Here is a 19,866-nt window from a genome sequence, read left to right on the forward strand (position 1 = left end):
GGTATCCTTTAAATTTCTGAATAAATTTTAACCACTTGGCCTTCTGCAGGGCATTCCTTGTTTGTGGGTAACCGGCTAGAAATTTAGAACCTTCCGGCTCTGCTCTTAATAGCTTGCCCATTTTGGTGACCAACTTCTCTTGCTGCTCTGACAATACTGTTTGGATGCTAAAGGAAAGAGACTTCACGGGAAAACAGTGCTCCTCAGCGTAAATTACGGCTGGAACCGAGAACTACACGGCTACAGAAGAATGGCCGTAATGGAATTAGGAAAATAGTGTTCAGTAGTGGGTGTTACGACTACAGTAGAATGGCCGTAATGGAATTACGAGCCTGTTGGTCAGGGTTTTTAAGCGGAGAGATGAGGAGAATGGAGCAGCGTAAATTTACGATGAGACAGAGTGGTGAAATGAACCGAGAGTGAAATCGATGAAATCGAGGGAGTGAACAGCGATAGGAATGAAGTTATGCATGCGTAGAAAGGTATTGAAGGGTAGAACGGCCGAATCCCATCGACGTTAGGTAACGGTATACACCTGGCTGCGGAATGATCAGTTGAAGAGCCGTGGTGTAACAGGACACGTCATTCTGGTACGGAGAATTAATGCAAGGGAGCAGGCCGTATCAGGTTTGAATCATAGTGATTATGGACCGTTAAAACGGAGGTGAGGTGGATTACACAGCATAATGGACAGGGAGTGAGCGGAGATCTTGTTCAATCATTACACTAGGTGCCTAATACCGTAATCCGCAAACCATACGTAATGATATAACTGTGAGTTAGAGGTTTAGAACATACCTTTGTGTATTTTGATTCCTTTGCTAATCATGATGCCAACCTTTGATTTATTGCTGCCTTTGTATATGCTGTGTGTCTTCACCCTTTAATGATGCTGGTACTTCTGACTGCAGATTTTTCTTTTTGAAACAGAGTTTATTTTTGTTGCAGGGACAGAGTGTATTAGCTGCGGAATTCGGATATCAGCTGCGGAATTGACTCCTAGCTGTAGAATTTGCAGCAACATTTTTCTTCCTGCATCAAGAGAATTAAAACAACTTGACTAAATGAAATAGTCCTAATAGGAACTTCATTGATGAGAATGGGATGGAGTGAATGGACTGAAAAAAAATGGAATGGAATTAAGATGATGAGATGGATGAAATGAATGAGATGGATGAGATGGAAGAAGAGGGATTTTTTTTTTTTTTTGGAAAATATAAAGTGTCAGGTGACCCTGATTTTCACCTTACATTTTCTGCATAAGACTGCCAATCCAAGATTGGTTTTCAGGCTTATACAAGAATTTTTTTTCTCTTTTTTTTTTATTTATTTATTTATTTTTTTTTAACTGGAAGAAACAGAGATTAGGCTGATGGAGGAGAAGAATTCTTCCCCACCAGCCTCATTGCAGAATCTTCTTTGAACAACTTGACAAATTCCTCTTTTGAGAGAGGCTTCTGGTAGATTTTCAGGCGATGGCCATTCACAATAAGAGGAGTATGAAATTCATCAATAGTTTTCACTCGAACTGCTCCATTACTAAAGACTTCATCAACCTCATATGGCCCAAGCCAATGAGTTTGAAATTTTCCTTTGAAGTCTTTAAACTTTGAATCAAACAATAGAACCCAATCTCCTTTCTGAAACTTTCTTTCTTTGATATGACGATCATGCCATTTAGATCTTTGGTGCTGAACTAGATCAGTCCTTAGAATTGCATCTTGTCTTACTTCATCTAGCTCATTTAGCTGGTCCATTCTGTGCTTTTGGGCTTCTGAGAGGCTCATTCCCAATTGGACTGCCATCTTTAAGGTCTTGATTTGGAACTCAATGGGCAGCAGGACTTCCTTCCCATAAACAAGTTCATAGGGAGAATGTCCTGTTGTGTTCCTCCATGTGGTTCGATAGGCCCATAAGGCTTCAGGAAGCCTTTCCGCCCAATCTCTTCTATGAAGATGAACAGTCTTGGTGATAATGCCTTCAAGAACTTTGTTGGTAGATTCCACTTGGCCATTGGATTGCGGATGGTATGGAGTAGATGTTCTGTGCTTGATCTTATATTCCTCCATCAGCTTCTCCATCAATTTAGATGTAAATTGGCTGCCCTGATCTGTCACAATTTCCCTTGGGACACCAAAACGAGTGAAAATATCCTCAAAAAGAAATTGAACAACTGAATTTTCAGTGGCAGAAGGCAATGCCTTGGCTTCTACCCACTTAGTAACATAATCAGTACAAACCAGTATATACTTCTTTTGCTTTGATGGTGGATTAATTGGTCCAACAAAATCTAGAGCCCATTTCTCAAAGGGTTCGATGCATACCTGAGGCTGTAGTGGCATTTCATTTGAAGGAGTTGGTCTCCCAACTCTTTGGCAGCTGTCACACCTTCTAACATACTGCTTTGCATGTTTAAAGAGAGAAGGCCAATAATATCCTAAAGAAAGGATTTTATAGGCTGTCCTCTTGTCAGCAAAGTGCCCGCCGCATGGTTCATCATGACATGCCTTAAGGATGTCAGGCATTTCATCTTCCCGAACACACCTTCTGATTATACAATCTGGCCCTATTTTGAACAATTCATTAGAAATCCAAGAATAATGTGAACTCTCCTGAATGATTTTCCTTTTCTCATTAGGAAATAAGTGTAGAGGTAGCTTCCCTGTAACTAGATAATTAGCCATATCTGCATACCAAGGAGTCTTGGTAGTTACTGCAAACAAGTATTCATCTGGAAACTTTATCTTCTACTGGAGAATCTTCATTAGTGTTTTGGATTCTAGACAAGAAATCAGCTACTGTGTTTTGTTTTCCAGGTCTATCTAACACAGTAATGTTGAATTCTTGTAAGAGTAAAAGCCATCTTGTAACTCTACCATTAGTAACAGGTTTGTTCATTAAATATCTTATGGCAGAGTGATCAGTATGGACAAAGGTTTCATAGCCGGTTATGTAGTGTCTAAACTTATTGATCGCATGTACCACAACTAAGAACTCTTTTTCTGTAACAGTATAATTTAACTCAGTGGGAGTCAAATTTTTACTGGTGTAATAAATGGCATAAGGGATCAAATCCTTTTGTCCCAAAACAGCTCCTAGAGCTGTATCTGAAGCATCAGTAGAAATGTGGAAAGGGAGTTTCCAATTTGGCCCCCTTAAGATGGGTGCTTCAGATATTCTAGTCTTTAAAGCTTCAAAGGCAGATTGACACTCAGGATCCCATTTGAACTCACAGTCTTTGGTAAGCAATTTGAAAAGAGGAGATGCTATCTTAGTGAAGTTTTCAATAAATCTTCTGTAATATCCAGTAAACCCAAGAAAACTTCTAACATCTTTCTGGAAATTTTGGAACAGGTAACTTAGAGATGAATTCAACTTTGGATCTATCAACCTTAATCCCATCTCCTGAGATATGATGTCCTAAAACAATCCCTTCAGTAAACATCATAAAACACTTTTCATGACTTAAAGAAAGATTTGTTTCCTTACATCTTATCAGTACTTTTTCCAAATTTTCCAAAGCTTCTTCAAATGTATTACCATAAACTGTGAAATCGTCCATGTCCATGTATACCTCTACACAATCATGAATCAGATCTGAAAAGATTCCTAGTACAACCTTTGAAATGTAGCGGGTGCATTTCACAATCCAAAAGGGAGTACTCGGTAGGCAAAAGTTCCCCAAGGACAAGTAAATGTGGTTTTGTCTTGATCTTCAGGTGCTACCTGAATTTGATTATACCCACTAAAACCATCCAGGAATGAGAAATACTTTTTACCTGCTAAAGTGTCTAGTACCTGATCAATAAACGGTAGAGGGAAATGATACTTTAAGGTTGCCTTGTTCAATTCTCGATAATCAATGCAAACTCTCCATTTACCATTCTTTTTGGGCACTATAACCAAGGGAGAAACCCATTGGCTATCTGAAATGGGGTAAATGAAGTTTACCTTGAGCAATTTCTGGAGTTCTTCTTTCACGATTTCCCTAAGGTTTGGATTCATCCTTCTTTGTGGTTGCCTAATAGGTCTGCTGTTCTCTTCAATATAGATGTGATGAATACAAGTCTTAGGATCGATTCCTTTCATGTCAGTGTATTCCCATGCAAATGCAGTGGAATGTTTTTGCAAAAGTTTAGTTAATTCTTCTTGTTGTGGTCTTTCCAAGTTTTTGTTAATGTTCAATGTTTTTCCTGGAAGGATTTCAACTGTAGAACTACCAAACTCTTCCATTGAGAAGAGAGACATCTGTCTAGAGGAGAGATATTCAATGTCCGCATCTAACTGAAACTGTGTAGAGTCATATTCTAAAGGTATTTCAAAATTTTCTAATGTATTTAGAATTTGACTATCTTCACTGATCTCAAAGATGATTAGAACAGGTTGAATAGTATCCTCATCATCAACCCACTCATCTTCTCCTATTTCTGTTATTGCCTTTGCTGGAGGATACAAGTTGAATTTCTTGGTGGAATTACCATCTGATATATACATGTCCCTAGACCTACAACTGATAAAAGCATCAACTGTTGCTAGCCAAGGTCTTCCTAAGATAAGAGGGTGTCCTCCTAGATTGTTCTTGGGAGTTAAAATCATAAAATCAACTAGATATTCCCAAGAGTCTAGGGAGACTGGAATGTCTTCCAATACACCATCAGGTTTAATGATTGATCTATCTGCAAGTTGCAGTAAAGTAGGTGTAAAGAGAAGGTTAGGAAGCTTTAACTGATCCATGGTTTGTCTACTCATGATGTTGATAGCAGCTCCTAAGTCAATCAAAGTATTTGGGATTTCAACCCCATTAATATGAGTCTTGACAATAGGGCTACCGGGATCCACATACTTTTGCATGGTAATCTTACCCATCATAATGTCTGCAATTTTTCCAACTAGATGTATCCTTTTGGTATCTCTGGTTCTTTTTCCTGTTTTCTTCAAACTCAACTCCTTTATTGTCTTTGCTAGAATTGGAATTTCCTCAATGGCTTGTAACTAGGGGATCTTGATACAAACATTCTTCAATTCATCTAGAAAACTATAGTCAGGCACCCATATTTGCTTTTCCACTCCTTTGTCAATTTGTAATCTTTCAGGAAAAGGAGGTGTAGCTAAAGGTGTAGGTTGCTCAATTATGGGAGTTGTAGAGGTTGATTCTTTTTCTTTTTCTTTTTGGATATTTTGGTTTTGAAGTTATACTTCAGAACCCTTATTTACTTTGAGAGATTCTTCCTCAGAAATGCTTGGTTGTTGAACACTTGTAGAAGGTTGATCTAAGATTCTACCTGATCTGAGTTGTACTTCATTGAGAGGAACAACCATATAGGTAGGGAATGGTTGACCTTCCATCATGTAAGCATTTTGAGGGTTCCTATTATTTGGATTTGGTAATGGCTGAGAGGGAAGTTGATTTGATTTCTGCTGGGATTGAAGCGAGAGTTGAGAATTTTGATTTTGTGGAGGAGGTTGTTGTTGTTGAGGGTATGGCAATGATAGTTGTTGACCTTGATTTGGAAGTTGTGGAGCCTGCTGATTCTGAAAAGATGGAGGATATTGATAGAATTGAGCAAATCTCCCATAAGGATTTTGCATGCTTTGCATCCATGCTTGAAAAACATTTTGAGGTTGAGGCCAAGGTTGTTGCCAAGGATTCCAATTTGGTTGGGATTGAGAATTCATAGAGTTGTTAAACCCTTGATTCTGTTGCCCTTGCCAAGGTCTCCTTGCAATAAAACAGAGAGATTCAAGTGTATTTGGATCCTCTTGAAAGACTGCTTTGAGGCCAGGTATTGAAGGAAAATCCTTAGTCTCATGAGTTTCTGAGCAAATTACACATGTTTCTACAACGTGTGCGTCTAAGGGACATTCTCTTAAAGCATGTTTCTTTCTACATTTCGGGCAAAAATGGCCAAAGCCTCAGCGTCTGCTTTTTGTTTATTGTGAATCTTAAGGGTATCTAGTTGTTCACTAAGACTCCCTAAGATATCAGTTTTGAATTCATCAAGCATATTACCAATTTCAGCCCTACTTACTGATCCTGTTGCAGATTTATTTTCTCTAAGGAGAGAAGGATCTCTAGGCCCTTTTTGAGTTTTGATTTGCCTCTTGAGAGATGGATACAAAGTTCTGCTATATCATTGAGTGAAAGTTGAGAAATATCCCCTTTCCCCATCATGTTTAAGATATCTATCCATTCATCCCTAATGGCTTTTAATAAGAGGGCTTTTAAGGTCTCTTCATCCAAGCTACTCATTTTTGCTCTTTTCAAGTTATATTGAAATCTTTCAAGTAAATCTTCTAAGCTCTCATCTTCTCTTTGTATCATTTTAAAAACCTCGTCCTTGTGATTAGTAGGCATACAATAGTCCAAATACCTATCCAAAAATGTCTGTTTCATTTCATCCCAAGACCTAATGGATTGAGTGAGTAACCCCATGAACTATTTCAAGGCTTGATCCTTCAGTGTTGAAGGGAACAATTTGAGTTTCTGAGAGTCATCCAGGTAGTCATAAGTTCGACACACCACTTCAAACTCAAATAAAAATGTTTCAGGGTCCTCAGCCCTTAACCCATGGAAATTTGGGAGGACAGATGGTGATATGTTTTTCATAGTGGCTCGGGAATCCTCATTAACAATGGGAAACCCAAATGAATTATCCCCATCTCTATTTCCTCCTCCAAGGGGACCTCTACCTCCATTATTGTTGTTGTTTCCTCCTCCTCCTCTACCTCTACCACCTCCTTCTTCCTCTGCCATGATGGTTCTCCTAGGGATTTCAAAATCTTCTGGTTCCTCTACAAAAGGTGAATGAGAAGAGATTTATCCTTCTTCTTCAGATGATTCTACTTCCTCAATTACAATTGGTCTTTCTGTAGGAGAAAGAGAAGAGTCTCTTCCTGGTTCAAATTCAATAGAAGGTGTGGGAGAGTCAACTCTTGGCTCTTGAATTCCAGGAATTCTAGGACTAGGAGTGTCGGTTGGAGATAAGGGAGGTGTCTCTTGTCTATCCCTTGAAGCACATGGGCTTGTAAAAATTGAACTTCGAGCTCTAGCTAAAAACCTTCCCCTAGAATCTCTAGCTCTATGCATGTCATTTTTTATTATTTTTCTTCAAGTCAAGTTAATAGTTCTTTTTCTGATCTTCTAGATCACTCTAGGTGCAAGAAGAGAGCATACTCAAGAAACTACCAAATCAATAACTTTCTCTTTTCTGATCCTCCAGATCACTTTGAAGTGCAAGAGGAGAGCATACTTTGATAGGTTATCAACTTCTTTCCTTGAAATTTTTGTGTTTTTTTTTCTCTAAGAATATGGCTACTTAATTTCACTTCCCCGACAACGACGCCAAAATGTTTAGTCAATTTAGTGTTGTCTAAATTGCTATCATAAATTGTCAACCAGGAGCTCGTAAGCTGATGAAGTGAGGGTGTACTATATGTACTTAAGCAACCTCTTAGATCTTTTTGTCGTTTGGGGGTGTTGTTTGTGGTCAATTTAACTTCCTAAGATGGAGTGATGATTTTATAAACAGATGAGTGATAGTGTGTGTAAGGTGATTTCTGAATGAGTGAGTGTGTGTTGCTGGTGATTTCTAACTACCTTCTAAACTTTGCAAAGAAAGAGCTTGAAATAAATAACTTGAAATGAACTGAAATCAAAGAACCACTTTCTAATGGCACTAGACACTATTCATGCTGCTGCAAATAAAAAGGTAAGAAAATCACTTTAAAAACCAATGATAATGTTCATCTCTTCCTAACTCTCTGCTTCCAACATATAGTACTATGTAAAACACGATTAGGAAGTAGTTAGAGATAAGTTTAAAAAGTGATAAAGCTCTAAATGACAAATTATAACACCACTGTGCCTTTCTCCAGCATTCTGCTTCCAACATACATTGTTATGTGTAACAAGTGAAGAAAGAGTTAGTGATATAAGCCAAAAGCTACTCAAAGCAAGCTGTAATTTATTAGTAATCTGATCTCTTAAAGATGAACAATTTATGATAAGGAGACCATCAATGTGTTAGCATACAGCTTGAGGAACTAAGCTAGAAGTAAGCTAAAAAAAATCAAAGTAAAGGCAGCAACTATGAATATGTCAACTGAAAATACCATCAGATATAAAGCAAATACACAAAGACAAAAACAATCCCGGGTTAAAAACCTGCAAAAGAACAATACTGATCAGTTTAAAATAAATGCTGGAAATGAAATGACATGAAATCAAATGGTACACTATTATACATGATGAAAGAAATAGAAATTGCTGAAAGCAGGAAAATGAAATCAAACACTATGTACACGGGCTGTCATAGATGGGGGCCCTCCATCCACGCAACCAACTTAAAAGATCAGTTACGAAAAGGTGAACAGAACAATCTTCTTTTTATAAAACCAACATGTCAAAATACAGTGAAAAGTGCTGTAGGAACAACCTTCTAAAACAGAGTTTTTATAACAAAATCAGCGCAGCAATTACAATATTCAAAAAGCTAATCTATAAGCGTTGGCACACGCTTTATTTATAAGCACAGAGGCAACTACCCTCTGCGTGAACTAAGCAACTACAACCTAACTTATTAACTACGCAACAACACGCAGTCTTAACTAATTAACTTGTGCAGCAAACACGCAGGCAACTCCGTGCACTTTTGAGGGAAACGGTCATCATGGGAGATAAATCTATGTTTGGATCCTGTCTTTAGCTGTCTTCATGGCGTGGAGGAGGTGCCAGCTATAGTTCTGTGTCCCAACTGCTCACGGCTCCCGTGCCACCGTTTAGAACTTGACCGTTTGACTGAGGGAACACCTGCGTTGACCAAGGGCTTACGTGACTGGTTTGGCTCAACCAATAGCATATGATCCATGTGTACATCCAACCCAACATGCCCATGTGGCCCGTTCCTTGAGAAGACACGTGGAGCATATCAAACAACAAAAAGGCTGCGGAATCTCTGAGTAGCTGCGGAATTGCTGAACAACTGCGGAATTGCTGTATATGTTCCAAAATTCTAATCAAACAGTCACACATTAGCATAGTTAACAAACCATGATAAAAAGACATGTAATGCAATAATTTGAACAAGTTAATGGAGGAAAAGATGGAAAAAGGAAGAAGTGAATGGAAAAAGGCTGTTGGGAAGATGGCTAAGTAAGTGTAAGGTTGAGGCTCAACAATTTTGCATTTGATTTATACTCCTAAAACCATGTTATTCCTCTCAATTTTGATGCAAGAGTTGAGGCAAGTTGCCTACCTTTCAAATTTGATGAGCATCCACAAAATTTTTGGGCGAATTAATTGGTTTCTGGGCTTTATATCCCTGTGTGCCGCGCGTAATGCCCAGTGCGCCGCGCCAGTGGAAAATTTACACAGTGGACGGGCTTTGTGGGTGCCGTGCTCAATGAGTGCACTGCGCTCCTTTGTGTGTGCAACACACACTCTGAAATCACCCTAAATTGCTCCTAATCATTTGACTCTTCAACTCTTCAACCATGCACCTTTCTTCCACGACCTTGCTTTCACAATGAGCTGGTCTTATGGTGATTTTGAGTTGACGAAATAGTAGAGGAATAGGGAGAGGGTTTGGTAGTGATTTAGGGCAGGGATTTAGGAAAAATGATCAAGGTTCGATGGGAAAAATGATAGGTGAGGGGAAAAGGTGAGTGGAGTGAAACCTTGGCACTAACAACACATTTTAGCAACCCTAGCCATCGTTTTCTTGGTGATTTCTTAGGTTGACCTTATGCATTTTGGTGACATTCAAACATCTCCACAAACACCATATCAATGATAAAATTTGATGAATAGGTGATGTCGTAAGGCTTACCTCTCGATTTGATAGCCTTCACCAAAATTTGGAGTGGTTTGGCAATATTTCTCGGCCCCTGGTCTGTGTGCACCGCGTGCAATTCCCAGTGCGTCGCGCGCTGTGTAAACATTCAACTGCGGGCTGGCTGCATGTGCACCGCCCCTGGTGAGTGCGCCTCGCTCCTGGGTATGTGCGCCGCGCCCTCTAAACCGGCTCCCATTCACTCAAACGCTCCAATCTCACACTTACACCTTTGCAATATCTTCTCCAAGTCTTGTAATAGCACAATGCCTTTGATTTGGGTAAAAACATGTATATATAACCTTGGAAGAGATGGGTTTATTTTTGCTTCCTTGAAAACCCACTTTTTTAATGTTTTGTTTTACACTTTTTCACTGACTTTAAAACACACTGATTTTCACTTTACCTTTGACATTTTGGCTCAAATGATGAAATTTTCGACACATCTTTGCAGGGACTGTATGACAAAGAATTTGGCCACGGAAACCATGAATGTATCTAAAAAAGTCAACTAGCGATTTTTTGGAAAATTTTGTCATAAATGACCTTGTTTGACTTTTCTTCAAAACAGAGTTTTGAAGAAGAGTCGAAGTCTATCCATGTGACAATGAAGCTCTCTGAACCATAGCTGTGTAAGGGCCTCCATCTGGCCTGCATGGCTTTACTCGACATGTTTCAAATACCAAATTGATGAATTCCTAGACCCAAACATAGAAAATGACTTTGTCCTGTAAAGGACCAGACCTTGACTGTCATGGACTTTGATGATTATTGGCAAAATCCTTGAGCCAGCAGGAGCCAGACATGAGGGGAAATGATTAGCATGACTTTCTCCGCCAGATCATGGCATGTCCCTAGCGAAATGCAGTTGAGGGAATGGAGCGGGACACCTAAAATTGAAATGCACAAAGAGTTTTGATCTCTGACGGAGGGCTGACCAGACCGACTCTAACATTGGCTCCAATGGAGGATGGTAGCTCCTTGGAGGTGCCAAGAACAACAGATCTTTCGAGGAGCTAGACAATGCATTTTTTCCCTTTGGGCTATGGAGTCATCATTTTGATAAACAACACAGGACTCTGACTTATTTATGAAACTCAAATGACCAAGAAATTAAATCAAACTTGACATTGAAATAACTCAAAAACTAACTTTACAGACTGAAACCAAACTGAAATAAAAATGGTATTTACAATGACAATGGAAGCAATGTTACTAAATCAGTAGTGGTACTGCTTGAGCGGCCGACCATTGATCGGCCCTCCAGGGCAATCTTCCCCGTCCATTTCCTTCAGAAGAAAGGCATTCTGACCCCTATATGCTGTAATCTTGAAAGAACCTTTCCAAAGATTTTCGAACTTTCCGTGCTTGCCTTTCTCTTCATTCCTTGCATCCCACTTCAGCACCACATCATCCAACTGAAATTTATCTGCCTTTGCTTTTCTGTCATAGATTTTCTTTATCTTCTCCTGCAACTTGGATGTGTTCTTGAAAACCTCTTCTCTTGTTTGCTGCAAGTGGACCATTTGATTCAACCTTCTCTGCATGGGATCTTCTTCACTGCCGGCCTCCTGAAGAAGTCTGACCACCGGGGCAGCAAGAGAGGTGGGAAATACTGTATCAACTCCATAAACAAGCTCAAACGGTGACATACCAATGGAATTTTTCTGACTGATCCGATCTGCCCAAAGCGCATGGACCAACCTCTTATTCCAGCTCTTTTTATTTATTTCCAGCAGCTTCTTGATGATGTTGACCAATGATTTATTCGAAGATTCCGCCAATCCATTGCCTTGCGGATGATAGGCAGTTGAATGACCCAAAATGATGTGATATTTATGACAAAATTCTACCATCCTCTTTGATTTGAAAGCTGCTGCATTATCGGTGATTAATTTTTTTGGATAACCAAAGCGAGACAAGATATTATTTCCGAGAAATGAAATGATTACCGTGTCTGTAGCTTGTCTGGTGGGAGCTGCCTCAATCCATTTTGTGAAATAGTCTGTCGCTGTAAGGATCCATCTATGTTGTCCAGAAGAGGCGGGATGAATTTCCCCAATGAAATCCAACCCCCATTGCTGGAAGGGAGCGCTCACCTCAATAGGCTTAAGTGGCAAAGGCTGTAATTTCTGTTTTCCTTTGAAAATCTGACATTTATGACAGCGCTTGACCATCTTATACACATCAGCAAACAAAGTAGGCTAGTAGTACCCTGCTCTCAAAATTTTGTTCGCTGTTGACTTCCAAAAAAGGTGACCACCACACTCTCCTCCGTGGAAATCCTCCATGACTTTCTTTGCCTCTTCTTCCACCAAACAATTTAACAAAATGCCACTGGGATCTTTCCAATACAATGCAGAATTCAAAATACAGAACTTGGCAGCTTCAATTTGAGTGTTCTCGCTTTGTTTCTAGTCATGTCGGGCGGTGGTGACAGATTTTTCAGCACATATATTATATCTGAATACCATGGGGATAAAGCAAACATTTCGGATACCTGAACGGATGATATTTCCTCATTCTCATCGAACATGGTAGCGATCAGATTTATGTCCAAGCATGCAAGTTTGATTCGGACATTAGCTTCGCCAACCCCTGTCCTTTGACCAGCTCTGTGGGCTTTATTTCCACATCATATTCCAGCAAGGCTGCAATCCATTTGCCTCTTCTTCCTTCCGGATCAGTCTGCACTAAAATATCTTTTACAGCAGTGTTAGGAACATAGGCCAGAATGTGAGAATGCAGGACATATACCCGGAAATCCTTCAATGCCTTCAACAATGCCAGGGCTTGCTTCTCAATGATGTTGTACTTTAAAGATGCATCCCTTATAGCCCTACTGAAGAATGCAATGGGTCTTTCATGATCATCTCTCTTCTGCAATAATACCGCTGCCATAGTGTGCTCAGAAGCAAATGAAAACAATATGAAATCCTGAGTGTAGTCCGGGCTGACTAGAACTGGAGCTGAAGAAAGGGCCAATTTGACCAAGTTGAAAGATTTTATAGCCTCCTCTGTCCATTTCACCTGTATGTCCTTCTTAAGCATGTTGGTCATTTCTCTTAAGTTTTTTGCAAGATTAGGCACAAAGCGACGCAGAAAATTCATCTTACCATTGAATGATTGTATCTCTTTTTTGTTCCTAGGCAGATCGATTTGCTGAATTGCTTGCACACGTGTTGGGTCTATACGAATGCCATCCTTTGAAATGATGTGCCCAAGTAATTTTCCTTCCTCTATGGCTAACAAGCTCTTCTTAGGATTCAGCGATAGACCATATTTCCCGCACTTTTGAAAAACAATTTTTAGGTGATGCATGTGCTCTTCATCAGATTTGGAGAATATCGTCAAATCATCCAGGTACACCACCAAAAACACATCCTTCTCATTTGCAAAATCCAAGTCCATTTCCCGCTGAAATGTGGCACCTGCATTCTTTAAACCGAAGGGAATTTTGGTGTAGTGAAAGGTTCCCCATGGAGTGGTGAACGCTGTCTTGTCTCTATCATCTTCATGGACAGAAATTTGGTTATATCCAGAATAACCATCAAGCAGTGACATACAAGATGCCCCCACTACTCGCTGAAGTATATGGTCCATCTTGGGCAGTGGGTAGTTGTCCTTAAATGAGACTTTATTTAGATTTCTGAAATCAATGCATAGGCGGATCTCACCGGTCTTCTTGCGTACAGGCACTAAGTTAGATATCCAATCTCAAAATCTGATGGGCACAATGATACCTAACTTGTACAACCTGTTTACCCCCTTTTCGATAGATGGCAACAAATTTGGATTTATCCTTCTCAGCTTTTGTCTAAATGGTTTTTGATTGAGCTTGATGGGTATTGTGTGTTGAATAACATTGGTATCATAGGTATTTAAATCAAAATAGTCCCAAGCAAACACATCAGCAAATGAAGCCATCAAACTGATGTATTTGTCCTTGATCTTTGGCGGTAATGCTTTGGACAATTTTACCAACTTTGGATTGGCAGCTGTACCGATGTTGACTTCTTCTACGCCCTTCTCTGTTGGCTGCAATGTTGGCTTGCGGGCTACATCATCTTGATCAAAAAGTTCCTCTAGAGGTATCAAGCCTTTAGGAATGATGTTATTCTTCAGCTGCAATACGTCCATTTTATTGATCTGCACTTCATCTGTACCATTTCCTTTGCCCTCATTGTTTTCTACATCAATTGAGGTTTCTTTGAACTTGCCTTTGTTTAGCAGGAAATCCTTAATCTCCTCATCATCTTGAAACACTTGCCAATATCGCTAGTTGTCTAGAATGGTTGGACGATGCTTGACATGGATTTCAAATTTATTGCTGGAGTTCATGGGGATATTCAAACTGCTCGCTGCCTTGGCAAGAGCATCAACAATACTATTTTGTATACGAGGCACACATGTCAAGGTGTATTCTGAAAATAACTTCAAGATGTATAAAACTGCATTACGATAGGCCTGCATCGTAGGATGTTTTGCTTGATACTCACCTCTGACCTGTTTTATTACCAATTCGGAGTCGCCATATACCGATATCCTTTTTGCATTAAGCTTTCTAAGAATCTTCAGGCCAGCAATCAGAGCTTCATACTCAGCTTCATTGTTTGAACACTCAAAGGCCATCTTGTAAGAGCAAACCCTCACGCTGCTAGACACTTTTTTTGGGGTGGAGAAAGGACTGCATACCCAAATTCCAATTCCAACGCCATCATTTCCTACTGCTCCATCGAAATCCATGGTCCACAAGCCTTCTTCCTCCTCTTGTAAGTGCTGGAAATCTGCTTGCCGTGCCTTGTCTGCTTGTTGTCCATTACTTTCAGCTGATTTCCCAACATTTTCCTGCTTCTCTTGTCTTTCTTTCTTCAAAATTTCTCTGAAATTTTCTGTTATTTCTAGAATGTCATCTGCTTCTACTATCTGACTATCTATATCATTTAAACTATCTGAAAACAAAACAAAAGACTCTAAATCTGTATGTACATAGTTAATAGGATGATTTATAGGTTTCTCCTTACTGGTGATCATATATTTCATTTTCTGTTCCCGATATAACTTCCTCATTTTTCCAAACATCGGGATTGTTTCATAGGAGAAATCCAGCTGCAGTGTCCCTTTCAATTTCACTACCCAAGACCTGGAAAGAAGCATGCCAAACCTTGGAGGAATATCTGCTACCACCACATCCATCAAAACATTTTTCATAGGAAGCTGATCCAAACTCACAACCAAGTCTTTGATGAGTCCTATACATCTTACTCTGCTGTAATAGAATGAATAGAGATCATGATATTGCTGGGTGATGTCCAGACCAAGCTTATCCATGATAGCCTTGGGCATGAGATTGTGAGAAGCTCCAGAATCGAACATGGCATTGTGTAACACAAAATCATGCAATCGTAAACTGATATAGAAGGGTGGCACATCGTTATCAGGAGACTCACCATTCGATGCTTGTCCAAAAATCATTTCAGGCTGATCATCTTCTACATTTACCATGTCGGACATTGGGTCCAAATTCAACATTTTAGAAATTTGTCCTCTATAACTGCCGTTCTTCATTATTTCAGTCAAGGGGATGGATACCTTTAACTTAGAAATCTCATTCTCTAAGCTAAAAGTGGGAGTCTTTTCTACCTCTTTGAATGGGATCTCTTTCCTTTCCTTTTCTTTTGATGTGGCTTGTTGCTGTGATTATTATGCTGATTTTGATTTGCTACCCTCCGGACCAATCACCTCCTTTCCTTTTCTTTGTGTAGCTGATGAATCATTTTTTGTTGTTTCAACCTCCTTCTTTTTCTGAATTGGTTTGGCTGGCACATCTCTGTTTCTAAGTGAATATCGCTGTTGTTGTGCGGACAAATCATTCATATATCCCCTTTGATATTCTTCTGATTCTTCTTCCAACACAGTGTCGCCAGCTAGAATAAAATCAATGTCGTGGTGTGCAGCTGAATTCACTGCACATTTTTCCTCTTTGGTAATATAAGTAGGCATCTCATCTGGAGTAAAGAGGTGGTTTTCTTCGCCTATTACATTCCTATCCTCATCTGACTCCGGTCCATGCACAAAATTCTGCTGCAAAGGTGTTTGTACCGGCTGTTATGCTATCTGCTCTTGAGTTCGTTGATCTCTCTGTCTTACACTGTAGAAATTTTGAATAATTTAACACATATTCACAAAGGTTATCCTGATCATACAATTATAAGCGGAACATGTATAATACATAATCTCCTCTACGTTGATCATCAATTTATATAAGCAGAAACATTCACAGGCACACATAGAAGCATCAATAAAACTCATTAACACAGTATGTATCCCGGGGAAAGCATCTCGCTAAAAAACCCCACACTATCTGTATATTATATTGATTGAATCATGTAACATTACAAAGTACAATGCTTATCACAAGCAATCCAGTACTAGCTCCACCTGTTACACACAATACAACTCAGATTTGATCTCCAAATCTATTCCACTGCTTGCCTGCCTCCACTGCTCAATACCTGCTCAAGAACTGATGAGAATGGCTTCCCAAACTCATATTTCACCTCAAAATAATCACTCACACTTTGTTGGACGTGAGCAAAGGCTACAATACTGGGAAAATACGTGAGCAAACTCATTGGCATACTCAATCCCTTGATTGTGAAAGATCTGGTGCACAACTATAGTCACAACTGATAGCAATTTGATTCTCTACCACCTGTCCCTGTTGAACTGAACATGCACTGACATGCAACTGAGTTAACTGATGTATTCATTAGTTGCATCATGAGTTAATAATTAGTTTAAAAACTCATCATTAGTCTACTTGCAGTTAGACTAATTACAACTAGTTTAACTAAGTAAAACTGAACACAACTCCATCAACTCCACAATCAACTCCACCAAACTCAACTGATTGAGTTCTAACTGAAGTCATGCATGTAACAACTCAACTGAATCATAAGAAAAGCGTATTTCCTTCTGAAAGCTGCATGTGCCACCTCTGTAGCTCAAACTGAAGTGCTCCAAGAGAATAAGATCAAGTTTATAGTCCAAATATTATTATGAGACAATAATATTTGACTTTTCTATTTTTGACAGCCAGTCTAAAAATAGACTTTGATCACTCACACTGTGATCACTCACACTTTGATAAAAAATGGAAGTCCATCTATTTTTCCCAACTTGACCAATCATCCATAAACAGCAACCTGCAATCCATAGACATGATCCATATGTCTAAAAATAGACATAGTCTAAAAATAGACTTGCGCCAAAAATAGCCTGCGAGCCCACTTAGTGAAGGCGACTCTTTTCACTAAGCTCCATCATCTTGTTGCACTCTCAACAAGCATTTCTTGTTGCACACTTTTCAACACTCCCTCTCAACAAGAAAGGCTTCCTCTCAAACTCGATCATGTAACTCTGGAATGTTCTCCATGCAACACATCTGGCCGGTCCACTTGCTCTGTCATCAAAGTCTCTGACTGCTATTGCCTCTGTCGATTGAAACTCTGCATCTCTGTGCTCTTTAGTATCTGAGTTCTCTAGCCTCTATCACTTTGATCTCTGACTGCATCCGTGTTGCTGCTGGTTCTATCTCCCAGCATTGCATCCGCACTGCACCTCCCAACTGACCTCCCTGTTGGGCTAGAAACATCCTCTGATGTTGAAGCTCTACCTGCTACTGACAAGTGCTCCCTCTCTGACATCTGCGCTACTACAACATCTCCATGCATCTCGCACCATTGCACACCTCTCTATGCCATCTAGCACTATGCAAAACACTTGTGCCTCTCGCATTACTGCAGCCTGCTAGCTATGCGCTGTCCTGGGATTCCCTGCACTGTTGTCTCTCTGCCGCTCCATCCGCATCTGTCTCTACCCAATCAGTCAGTTCCTGCTACTACACATTGGGGCTCCCGTAGCAAGGTCTCATCCAAGAGGTTGGGTACCTCAAGGATCTTTCCCCTCCTCCTTGGGACGATCAATCCACATCACCCCACCTCCTACCTGGAGGTATGGCTGCATGCGATCCCTAGGCCCACCTGGCTCGAAGTTTCCCCCTACTGGAGGTCTCTGCATGAGTAGATGTCTCTACCCAATCCCCTCTCAGCTTCCCCTGTTGTGGCTCCTCCACAACCTCCTGAAGCTACTGCACCAATCGTGGCTCCTCCACAATCGTCTGAGACTTCTTCTGGCTCTGCATGTTGAGAGGTAATATGCGCTCCCTCTCAACCACCAAGTCTCCATCAGTTGCCTCGCTGCTCAAGGCTTTGCATGCATCTTGAACCTCATGTGCATACAGGTTCTTGACCCGTGAACCAATCTGCTTCACCTGTCTAGTGATGATGTGTCTAAGGAAAACCTTTCCCTTACTGAAGACTGCATCATAGCCTCTGTCTTCCAACATCGCGATCGACACCAAGTTTCTCTTCAGTCCTGGTACATACTTGACATCGGTCAAGGTAAGGCGAGCTCCATGCTCCCTCTGAAAAATAACCGTGCCTACACCTGAGACACTATACTTCTCATCATTACCCATCCCTATGAGTATCTGGAGATCTTTCTCCTCCAAAGTACTGAACAAACTTTTGTCACCGGTCATGTGGAAAGAAGCTCCACTGTCAAGAAACCAACCACTTCCCATCATGGATGAAACCATGCATGCGAAGAGTGTGAAATCCAACTCAAACTGTGAAGCAAGTGCCTCACCTTCAGATCCTTCCCCAGATCCCTTCTTGGACTTCTTCTTTGGGCAATTAGTAGCATAATGACCCAACTCATGACAACGAAAGCATCTCACCTTCGCCTTGTCAACCTTCTTCCCATCATTGGAAGAATTGGATTCGGAAAGAGAAACCTTCCCCTTCCCCTTCTTCGCCTTACTCGCTAAGGCACAGTTCTCCTCATCCTGCATGGATGAAGAACCATCTCTGGTGCTCCGTCTAATCTCCTCCTGCACAAGATCCGACCAAAGTCTCTCCCATCCTGGCAGTTTCTCCCTTCCATTCACCGAGTCCTGGTAGCTATGCCAACTCTTAGGAAGGTCAAGGAGTGCTAGACTCACCATCCTCATCCGACAGTCACCCCCACACTTCCCAGCTCATCCCGGCATTGGGTGAACTTTGTGAGATACCTGGGCATACTGTCTGCATTCTCACACTGAATGTTTCTGAGTTTTGCTCTTGCTTTGGAATTAAATTCGAATTCCACCAGCACAAAAACTCAACCGCTTCCGATCTAAAATTCGTGAGAACAAAGTATTTCTTGTACAGAGATCGACTGTATGGCATTCACTGGATATCTCACCTTCCAAAAGAAGGATGAATCCAGAGGCTACCTGGCCTGATTACAGACTCTGCCTGAAGAAATAAATTGTAAACACTTTCTGAATAGTAGATCTGATGATCAATCCTCGCTTGATATCCTGTAAAAATCTCTTCTACAAATCAAGCAGCGCTGATACCATGTAGAATTTTTTCTACAAATCATCTTGCTCTGATACCATGTAGAAATTTTAAATAATTTAACACATATTCACAGAGATTATCCTGATCATACAATTATAAGCGGAAAATGTATAATACATAATCTCCTCTACGTTGATCATCAATTTACAGAAGCAGAAACATTCACAAGCACACATAGAAGCATCAATCAAACTCATTAACACAGTATGTATCTCGGGGAAAGCATCTCACTAAAAACCCCACACTATCTGTATATTATATTGATTGAATCATGTAACATTACAAAGTACAATGCTTATCACAAGCAATCCAGTACCAGCTCCACCTGTTACACACAATACAGCTCAGATTTGATCTCCAAATCTATTCCACTGCTTGCTTGCCTCCACTGCTCAATACCTGCTCAAGAACTGATGAGAATGGCTTCCCAAACTCATATTTCACCTCAAAATAATCACTCACACTTTGTTGGACATGAGAAAAGGCTACAATACTGGGCAAATACGTGAGCAAACTCATTGGCATACTCAATCCCTTGATTGTGCAAGATCTGGTGCACAACTATA

General features: G+C 40.3%; 1 protein-coding gene across 1 annotated transcript in view; it reads left to right on the forward strand.

Moving 5' to 3' along the window:
* Positions 1-309: 309 nt before the first annotated feature.
* Positions 310-19,866, forward strand: part of LOC149265044 (oxysterol-binding protein-related protein 1A-like) — a 113,174-nt gene continuing 93,617 nt past the window's right edge. Inside the window, exons 1-2 of the mRNA XM_089401600.1 lie at positions 310-315; positions 555-664. Coding sequence (XP_089257726.1) covers positions 310-315; positions 555-664 — 116 coding nt within the window. The remainder of the gene's footprint in view (positions 316-554; positions 665-19,866) is intronic.

This window comes from Pinus tabuliformis, chromosome 6, assembly GCF_031772625.1.
Source record: "Pinus tabuliformis cultivar Carrire ecotype Pingquan chromosome 6, CPIR1, whole genome shotgun sequence".
Taxonomy (NCBI): domain Eukaryota; kingdom Viridiplantae; phylum Streptophyta; class Pinopsida; order Pinales; family Pinaceae; genus Pinus; species Pinus tabuliformis.